Source organism: Glycine max, chromosome 17 (genome assembly GCF_000004515.6).
Source record: "Glycine max cultivar Williams 82 chromosome 17, Glycine_max_v4.0, whole genome shotgun sequence".
Taxonomy (NCBI): Eukaryota; Viridiplantae; Streptophyta; class Magnoliopsida; order Fabales; family Fabaceae; genus Glycine; species Glycine max.
The window spans coordinates 34242841-34253685 of record NC_038253.2 but is presented as its reverse complement, the minus strand read 5'-3'; the positions used below and the strand labels follow the sequence as shown (position 1 = coordinate 34253685).

Below are 10845 nucleotides of genomic sequence, written 5' to 3'. Positions count from 1 at the left end.
AACTTTTAGAAAAAAAGTTGATGGTCGAGAAAATTAAGAGAAAACATCAGCAAACTGAGTTTATGGAAAATTCAGCAATGCTGAACGATCCTCCATCCCCGATGGCGAGACATGTCAAGTGGAAGATGACTCGTACAAAGCGATATGGGCAGATGACATCTACATCGGCACAACAAGTCTCTAACAAAATTATGAGTTGATTTGAGTTAATATTATTGTAATGCGAACCATTAACTGACTTCACAACATAACATATTTGTTTTGATTGTGACAAGATGAATTGTAGGAACAAACCACGTAGGGAAGCTTTATTCCCGAAGGTCATCAAGACATATTGAATACTGCACTTGGCCGACCAGAGCATCCTGGTCGTGTTTGTGTAGCTGGCCATGGTGTGACCATCAGTCAGTACTTTGGATAGACATTGCGTGCCTCAAACACTTCTTCGACCACAATAACCCCAGATTAATTGGCAGAAATCATAGGGAACCTTAAGGAAGAGTGGAGGAGAGAGGTAAAAGAGGATAATAGGCGCAGTTTGGAGATAATGAAAAATAAGTTGAAGGAGGCGATTAAAATTGAGTTATCGCAAAAGGCCTCCCCAAACTCACCCTAGTAGAAGCGCCAGACCCTCAGGTATTAGGTGCACGTGTCAGCGCCAAAGGCAGTTATGCTAAAGTTGTTGCAAATGTTTTACCTAAAGATCCTTTTGCTGCTCATATGACAAGGATGGGCTTGTACATAGTTGTTGAGGATGGTACACGAGTATGCCACAATTCACAATTTCCCTTATGCAGATGATGTCCCGAGGGTCACTGTTCTTATAGTTTACGACGCTGACGCTCAGGTACCATTTTCGACGTCAGAGATTCAATATGTGAAGGAAACGCATCTTGTGAAACCTATATCTAATGTAAGTACATTGCTTTTTCCCTATGTTTTATTTTCAAATTTTTTTATTGTTAATACCTGTAGGCTAATAATTGTAATTGTGATATGGCATTAACCATATAGGATTCACACAATAATGTGGTGAAATCGGTTGGACGTGTTGAGAGGTGCAACATAGGTGCTGCAGAGGATCCATTTGGAGAATTGATGAAGATTTTGTATGACGTTTAGATGAAGTCAATTCAAATGTCATGGGATGGGAGGAATATGGGCTTCCAAACCTGGAATCAGCCTTTTTCATCACACATACTGATCTAACTGAAATAATATCAAGTGATAAGTGTTTGAACATTTTTGTACTACAACTGTGGATGATGTAAGTAAATTCAATTACAAGATTTATTACTTCATAATGAATTTTGTTTCAATGTAATCGGTTAACAATATTTATGTCAAATGTTCACAACAGGTTTATGGATGACTATAGTACAAGCAAAGGTAATGATTCAATGTATGGTTTCCTTGAGCCTCAGTCTATACACAATGCTAAGGATAGACGTCAACAATGTCAACATTACATTGAAACATGGGTCAAGGAGTCGCAACGATAACTTTACTTAGGAGCATATTTGAATCAGTAAGTTAAATTGTTGTAGAACATTCTAAACATAATTTCATCTTCAAGTACCTAATTATATTTGTCGACTTTAGGGCACATTGGCAACTCGTTGTTCTATGTCCAAGGGAAAACATTGTTGTTTGGTTTTGTTCGTTGCGGAAGAAGCCTGATGTTAACATAAAAGTTGCAATTAACAAGTTTTATTAAGAATCTTATTTGATTTAGTGTACAACTTTCAAACAATATATGCCAAGGATTTTAATTTTCATTAATAGTTTTTGTTATTATTGTAACAAGTTCAATGAAGGCAATAACCAATACATCCAAAGGTATGCTTGATGAAGTTGCACCTCGGTGGATTGAAACAAAGGTTAGTAAAAATTTAATCAATACATGTTACGAATGAACACATTTGTAACTTTCTATGGTTTCAATGTTGAACATATTTTGCATGTTGACTTTAGAGTCATGTTCAAACCGGAGGCTACGAGTGTGGATATTATGTGATGCATTAGATGTGGTGTATAGTTACTAGCGGTTTGAAGGATGAATGGAACAGGGTACATTTACTAACACAAATTTAAATTGTTAGTATGGTTAATATTTGTTAATTAATATTAGCTATCGTTACTAATTATGTCATGGCTTGTGAATTTTGTAGTGGTTTTCTGATACAACATCGTTAGACGTGGAGGCCATCAGAACACTTTGACATAAATGGGCAGCATATTTTTTAGCTTGTAAAAACATGTGATTGAGATGATATATGACAAATTGTCATTGAGATGATATATGAACAACTTTGGTTAATAATTTACATTCATTTAAGCGGAACAACTGTGGTATATTTTTTTTATTTACAAGACTTGCATTGCGGATGTGTTGTGGGTGCATTGCAACATTTTGTGTTATTTTAATATATTGTGAGCTCTTGAATCTCTATGACATTCATTGCTTCATAAAGGATCATTCCTGGGTATTTTGGTTATGCCATAGAAAGTCCTTATAATCCTAAGTTTCATAAATTTATACTGATAATATTCATGATCTAAATAATGATACAGATATGGTGGTGGTATGACTTTTGCCAAAGCAGCACTAGAGAGTGATACAGGACACCTAGGTATGACTTCTGCCAAAGCTGCACTGGTCACCTTTCTGTTTTTGAAATTACTTAATTTTTGTTTTCCTTGTGTTGCTATGATTTGTTAATGTGAAAGACATGGTGGTAGGGGCAAATGTTTGTCTTCTTTGTCTGTGACATTTTGCACAAAATGGGCGTGCTCTAAAAAGTATAACCTTTTAAGCCATAGAGGTTCAACACATTCAATCGATTACCCAGGATATCTTGAATTTTTTAAACAAATGGTAGGTATATCAGTTTTGTTAACTATTGGTCTTTGGTCCTTCATTTGGCCTCCTATATTTGGAGTTTGTTTCAATTTTCACACAATGATCATATTGTCTATGTTATATCAAATGCTGGCTCTATGCCAACTGCATCCTTGACTACCCCAAAATGATACCAAATGATTGAATAACATAATAAAAAGTTATATCAATACTGTTGTGTTTCAACTTATCAAGCATTTTGAACTCTTCTTTAGTTTATTTATTTTTCCTTTTTCGCTCAGGGATTAAAGTGAAACCTGGCAGGCCATGTCCTTATCATGCTAACAATGTGCGAAGGAAGCTTCATGTTACTCAAGTTCTTCATTCATATACTTAACTCCTCTCCCTTTTTTTTATTCATAGAACCTAAGGTTCTTGGATTTCTGTTGTGCAAGAAACACTTTCTTTCTAGTCTTGTAAATTTCCCAATATTGGAGTTCCCAACAATTGTTGTTGGTTTTCTTTGATAATTTGCATGAAGGTTTGAAATGTAATTTCCACGTGTTTTAACTTGGGCTCTAGATAAATTTGCTTGATGTTATACTAGGATTAAAAAGGCTTAACATTTGTATTCGTGTGTAATTAATAATTATATGCGTTTGTATGTAATGGCACTCAAGGGTTCTGAAGTTTGTTGATATTTTTTGAGTTACATAAAATCTTATGGTAAGTTTTTGTTTTGTTTCTTCTTTCCCTAAAAAAATAGGCTACTCTAGGCATTAGCTCATCATCAGAGAAAAGCATTCTTTAGTGCTCTTCTGGACACAAAAGTCCAGTTTTCTTGTGTTTATTGCTATCAGATAAGGTTGAGTCATGCCCTTTGAATCTTGAGTTTGTCGCAGGTGACTTAGTAGCATTCTCGGTTGTTGGTTCACGAAGCATCCACCTTTCTAGTTATTTTGCGGCCGACGATGGGGATGATCTAAGGGATGTTGGGATTGCATGAAGTGCCTAAAGTCTTCTCCAGATTGTGGCTTTTATGCTTCTTCCAATAAGGTAACGTTGTTCTGTTATTATATGAATTTGTTTATGATATTGGCGAATAAGCTAATTAGATCGTGAAATTATTCTCCCCTGCAACTTATTACTTGAACGTATTTATTCATTATCAGTTAGTCACCAATATTACAAAACCTAAACCCAAAATGTACCAACTAGGATCAGCCTAATGACAGAGGTTTGAATAGTATACTTATATAGATCAATTCTAGAAACTAGGGTTTTTTTTTTATCCAAACAAATGTTATAATCTTTATTATTGATTTGCAACACTTGGACCTATTGTGTGCAGCTCTTACCTGGGACATGTTTGATCTCCAGTCACACCACAAGATCAATGTCATAAAGAAGATAGACTATGGTACACCAGGGGATGTCCTACTAAATTTGGATGGCTTGCAGTAGTAGGCCTTGCAGTCTACATCATATATTCTTCTCATAAGATGGGAACTGTGCCATGGGCAGTCAATTATGAAATTTATCCCTTATGGTATGCAGGAATATGTGTTGTATCATTTGTAATATTGGAGTGTCACTAGGGAAGTATATATAGATGCGGACAAAGGTAATAAAATCGTTGAATGTAGCTATTAGATCATAAGTATATGTATACCTTGTTTGTGTGAATGATACAAATTGTTATTTAATTTGGGACTCCTTTGAAGGACCAAACTACAAGAAAAATGACCTATACCTACAGACAAAAACTGTCACTGTAAATAAAAAATTCATAGCCAAATGTATGATAGACTTTGTCCTACGAACGTTTCTTCTGTCAACTTTGAGGGGGCGTATAATGACGGCTAATTGTCTATCACTATAGGTTTTACCTACTATGTATAATGTGTAGGTAAAAGTCATTAACATTTCCTACCTGTAGGTAAAATTCTTTAATATGTACCTATCATCTTCAACTGTAGGTAAAAGTCATTAACTTCTACTTACATTTCCTAATTATTGGTAAAAGTCTTTAATATGAACATCACTTGAGACCGCAAGAACCTTCTTTCCCATTAACCGATGCCACAAAACTGCACTGTTTAGAAACTATGCCAGAACCTAGGATTAGATATGTTCAAACATGATGTAATAATCACCAGAAATCTTCAAGTAACCTTCAAGGAAAAAAAAGTATGCTCTTTTTGTTTGTTGCAATTTTCAATTAGTACTTACCTGTAGTAGTCAGGATTGGGAGCAAAGGTGGTGGTATTGAGAAGGCCATAGTTCCCTCCAATTAAAGTCTGCCTGCAATAGACTTTAGTGCTGTAGCAGGATGCTATTCCAAATTGATCTAAGTACCTGAGCCATTTAAATTTCAAAACTTACAATAAATCACAACCAATTTAAAAGAGAACCAATTTTATATTTAGCAACATGTTTTGCTAAATATAACAGAAAAAACATCATAATCCATCCTTTAGAAATTAAAAAAGAACAAAAAAATGATGGAAGGATTGGACAACCAATTTTATCCACCAAAAGCTGTTTAAAAATCTGTTAGAAACATGATTGCCACCACTGTTGTATGCCTCTCCAGCTTCTCCTACCCATGCAGAAGAGCAAGGACCATATATTTTAATGGTTTTTGAAAGATTTCCGAAAATTGAAAATATATGTATGCAGAGAGCCACTTCATTTGTCCTAGCAATTGAAAATATACTTATTTAATATACAAAAGAAAATTTAAAATGAAAGCTACAACCCCTATGCTAATAATTGAATATGTATCATTTCAGCTCTACTGATCCACATAGGTTATTGGTTGTATATACTATCCAAACATTCCCTAAAGCCAGTGCAGTCAATGAGTCAAATGGAACAAGCAAAGCTAATTTTATATGAAAAGACAAACCTACTTTACCATGCAGCAAAAGCTTTCATGTCCTTCACTTTAGTTACTTGGAATGGAATCTACAGAAAAGTTACTTGGGACCTTGTAGTATAACTTACTAGAGCATGTTTGGATTAGATATTTTTTCTAACACTTTAGTTTGATTTATGGAAAAGGAACTTGTAGTACAATTTTTTTATAATAAGTAAAATTTTAAATACAAAATCAACTATTACAAGTAACTTGATACTATTTTTCTAATCTTTTTATAAAAAAAATAAACAATTTTTTTAGACAATTCAAACAAAATATATCTTATAATCACTTTTCAGCTAACTTGATACGTTCATTCCTATACTCAATTATAGCAATAATTGATTACATCTATTATCAATTATTGAATTTTTTTTCACCGTAGTGATTTGGTGAACTTATTGCTCTTTCCTCTGCTCAAGTGCTTATATAAATAACTCACCGATGCAACTATAGAGGCTATTATTATATTATATCAGCAATGGAAGTATATAAACTGCACATCATTAGAATAAGCAATTAAGTTGAAAGAGTAATTCCAAATTGAGGTCGAGGAAATAACTCAGACTGCAAGTACTGACCATCATGCACCAATGAAGGGATGTCCTGTAGCATGTATTCTCGAATAAAACATTTAAACAGAAATAGGTACTTCCTTCAGCAGCTATCAGAATTAAAAATGTGACTTGAGCAAATGAAAGTTATTACTTTGTTATAGTACCCAAATTAAATACCTCATTTTATTTTTCATACTTTTGCTTTGGCTCAAAGGAAGAGGGGATGAGAGAGGTGGTGAAATAACAATAAGTCTCAATGTTAAAATATCTCACCCTGTCTCGTAGAAAAACTGATTCAGCTCATCCCACCTTTTCATGTGTAAACATCCCTTTGAAAATCCAAACAATCCACCTTTAACCTTTTGAAGGGAATGGCAAGGAGACTTCAAACTTCCCACATCATACAGAACCTGGTCTTGCAAAGAACCTCCAAGTCTTATCCTCAATGGCCTGAGGGCTATCGTGCAACAATTATGAAACAAATAACATCATGCTAAACATAATTATTCCAAAGAAGATATTCATAAAATACATTATAACTTTATGCAGTCACAAACAACAGAATGTCATCAAAGTAACTGATTTTCTTAATCAGTTACTCGGAAGTGATGTACAATAGAATGTCATCAGAGTAACTTTATATAGAAGTAATGCAGATATACATACCTTGGATTGCCTTGGCAAGGAAAGGATGAGACAAGTCCTGAAAAATCAACCCACATTAAAGTGAACAATGAATAAAATTACTTGATTGCTTGCCAAGGTTCTACATAGTGGATTGGGAGTGGACGGGAAACATAAATTCGAAAATAGCTGTCTACACAAGCAGCACAACAAGAAAATTCAAGATGTTACTTGTTAGCGCATATGATGTAATTACCAAACAAGAGAAAACAATGAATTAAGTTTGCCATAGTTAATTCAAAACAATGTCATGCAGAATTCTTTTAGCCTCACACAAGCAATCATTTAAAGACTCAACATTGTAAAATTCAAACCAAAATGTCACTTCATGGAGACATGGAACACGACATACCCGATGAATAAAATTGTTTCCCTTCAATATGAACAGTAGCAAGGTTCTAGGTATTGGACACTCCAATTTTGATTGCACAAAAAAAAAAAAGAAGCTAAATTAGCAAGGTTCCAGGTATCTTAAAAAAAATTTAACATTTGTTTGCCCATAAAAGAAGTATAATTATACTAGTACATGATAAACTAAAATTAAATTTATTTGCTATTAGGTGATGTTTATGTCACATTAAACTAAAATAAAAGTAAATCAACAAAGATAAATTTATTTGCTATTAATAAAAACATTAAACTAGAATAAAAGCAAATCAACGGAGAAATTATTAATGCAAAATACTTTATAATATTTTATTTAGACTAAACAAATAAAAGCATTACTCCCTCCCTAACTTCTTTAATAAAAACATTACTCCCTACGACCTAAAATAAGTCTCGTGTTATAATATTTTATTTAGACTAAACAAATAAAAAGTAGATGAAATTTTTTTCAGAAAAACACATTATAAGTTGATTCTGAAAAAATTATATTTAATGTCAGAAAAAATTCTGAAAAACAAATAAAAAGTAGATTAAAAAAATTTTCAAAAAAAAATTTCAAAAAAACTTCTTTTGTTAATTCTGCAACACATTATATTTAATGTCAAAAAAACAAGATTCCATATGCCATTGTTTAATTTGAAACTTGATGGAAAGGATATAAGGAACTTGATTTTTAAGTTGTCCTTAATTTTACGTGGTAATTAATAACCAACATGAAATTATCCAAAACTCTATAATATATAGAAAGACAGCTTACCTCTAAGCGCCTATCTCCTGTGCCAAAGGGCTTGATTAAGGAATATGGTATATATCTTGGGTCATGTTTACATACCTGTGAGTTAGGAAAACAAGAAACTAACTTTAGATATGTAAAAGATGATTACCTTTGGCACTTTGTTCTTATCATGTTCTCTGTAGGTATATATCAGTAGTACATGCACTTGATAAAAAGTTAACTACACATTCTTACCAAGACAATGGATACAGATGCAGGGCAAAAAAAAAATTTTTGCAAAGACAAAAGTCATCTTGTTTGAGCTGCTCTATTGGGAAGTATTCCTAATCATACTGTTAACACTGTATCATGCTTTGTAATTATTACTTCATCATCAGGAAAAATATTTTAGCACCACAGTCAGTAAAAAAATCTAGATTCCTTTCATGTTTAAGCAATGTAGAAATTATAAAGTAGTAATGTAGACAGGAAAGAGTTCAAAAGTGGGAAATAGACACCGAGAGTCACATTGCTAGAGCCACAAAATCCAGGCATTTGTCTTAATACATTCTCAAGTTGCTCATTGGAAATTAAATTACCAATCAAACTAAGTAGTATCAAAATTGATGAATTCAACCATAAAACTTTATTACCAATTTACAGGGTAATAAATAAGTAATACAACGAAAATCAGTAATTAGATAGCCCAAGAACTTGTCAAGTCCCATGTAATGCATCCATAATTAACTTGTCAAGTCCCATGTAATGCATCCATAATTCTTCGTCACATTAATGCTAAGCATATTTAGAGTATGATAAATGGATTATTCCTACTTCAATTATCAGTTAAAATTGAAGAAAGGAAATGTTAGCATTGTAATGGAAATTAATTGTAGAAGCTTAGCAGCAAAACTGAAAACAGAAACATCAATCAAATAGTCTATGCATGTCTTTTAGCAATTATACTTAGAAAATACTAGATCTAAAATTAAACAAACCAGAAGCCTCCACTGCTTATGGTGATATCCAATTGTCTGCAATAGACATATGTACTTGCATAGACATATGTACTTGCAGTTATTTGAGAAGGTCCTCAACGAGAGTATGATAATTTAAAAATTACGCCCACACTTGTACAAATCCAGTCCTGGTACAGTCTTGCTCTATGCTAAGTACCAGGTGGCAAAAACATGACCACAATCAAACAGTCATAACTTTTCATTTAAAAATTGAAACATCTCAATCAACAGGCCAAACAAATTATCCAAACAGAGGGACCCTACGGAAGCAGATGTACATACAGAACATCCAAGGGCCAGAAAAAATATTCCGATATTTTTAACAGTAACAAAAACAAAACATTAAACCATATATTAGTGTGCTTGGTTCAGTTTATTTTAGAGAAACAATAATTTAATTTTGCTAGTTTAGTGAGGGAGCTTCTGAAAGATTTTCCCCAATTTTTAAACTAATAACAATATAATAACTAATTACAACTCAATCAGATCACCTAAGGTGTAAATAAAAAAAATCAAGAATTCAAGAAAAAAAGAATATACAAATATAATAACTTAATAAGCCAGCAAGTTGATTGCAATGCCGTTTTAGTGTACTTTCAATGAGAACGAGAGTTGAATGAAGATAGTAAACAGCGTTCTACAAAGTAAGATTATTAAGCCATACCACAATTCTCAAAAGCCATGTCCGAAAATCCAATCCCTAACGGAACAGTAGATTTTTCATCATCCACATTACTCGCGCATTCCACGTATTCGGACTTCGGCAAATCGCCAACATCTTCCAAGAACAAATCCTCTCTCACCACTAGCAGCCTTCTCACAAAAGCTGAAGCAAAAGAAATGTGCAATTTCAGCAGAAATAGTAAAAGAGAATGTGTGCAACGAAGAAACGAAGAGCAAATCCTCTTTCACCACTAGCAACCCTCTCGTATTTTCTCATAGGGTATTCCACTATTCTCCTCGTGAAAGAAATTCACTTCATCAACTACTGTGGGGAAAAATTGGGAGGAGAGATAGGAGGGTGAGAAGGTTCGGGAACCCTATTTGCTTTCTTCAATCACTTCAGCTTTCATTCTTGGATGGGGGAGGAGAGATAGGAGAGTGACTTGAAGGCGATGCTCTCTTCTCACTCCAACACTTTGAACCCTAATTTTATTCTATTTATTTATTTATAAAAGAAAAAACAGCTTTTTCTAGTAGTGTCAATTGAATTACATGTTATCTTTTTTTATATTTTTAATAATTTAGGATTGAGTCCCACAAAAGAAAAGATTTATTATAAATTTTTGCCTTAAATAGATTATGAACATACATAAATGATTTGAAGTGTGGCTCTATTACTCTTTCTTCAGTATATTAGTAATTATTTTAATATGTTAAAATAATTATTTTAATATGAGAAAAATAGTGAAACTTTTATTTTAATAATTATTTTAATATGTTAAATAAAATTGTTGTACGGGCAAGAAACTTTTATTTTATATTTTGAATATTTTGTATTAAATAATTTAGAAATTTATATATTTTCTCACTATTTTATTTTTATCTTCATTTTTTTAAAAGCTTCTCTCTTTCTATTTTTTTAATCAAACAAATACTAATATTGCCACATCATTTAAATGTCTTTCGCGATTTTTTTTGCATATACTGTGCTTTTGTCTACATCAAATAATGATTGGTACAAGTGGTTGAGTTTTACCTACATTAGTCAGTTGTAG

The 10845-nt window shown here is 32.9% G+C and overlaps 1 protein-coding gene across 1 annotated transcript; it reads right to left on the bottom strand.

Annotated features, from left to right (window-relative positions):
* Positions 1-4518: 4518 nt before the first annotated feature.
* On the bottom strand, positions 4519-9800 carry LOC100819042 (heparanase-like protein 1). Its single transcript, XM_041010991.1, has 8 exons — positions 9792-9800; positions 8151-8225; positions 7359-7418; positions 6989-7025; positions 6596-6779; positions 5378-5542; positions 5075-5200; positions 4519-4937 (listed from the first exon to the last, which is right to left on the bottom strand). The coding sequence occupies exons 5-8, from the start codon at positions 6637-6639 to the stop codon at positions 4856-4858; spliced, it is 417 nt and encodes a 138-aa protein (XP_040866925.1). The 5' UTR covers positions 6640-6779; positions 6989-7025; positions 7359-7418; positions 8151-8225; positions 9792-9800; the 3' UTR covers positions 4519-4855.
* Positions 9801-10845: the final 1045 nt, after the last annotated feature.

What these genes read in the sequence shown, in the direction of transcription:
- LOC100819042 (XM_041010991.1), bottom strand. Translation starts at nt 6,639, where the DNA reads ATGAAAAGGTGGGATGAGCTGAATCAGTTTTTCTACGAGACAGG. An exon ending in AGATTTTTAAACAGCTTTTG is followed by an intron (nt 5,201 to 5,377) that starts GTGGATAAAATT and finishes TAAATGGCTCAG; the next exon opens with GTACTTAGATCAATTTGGAA. An exon ending in CCCAATCCTGACTACTACAG is followed by an intron (nt 4,938 to 5,074) that starts GTAAGTACTAAT and finishes GTTTCTAAACAG; the next exon opens with TGCAGTTTTGTGGCATCGGT.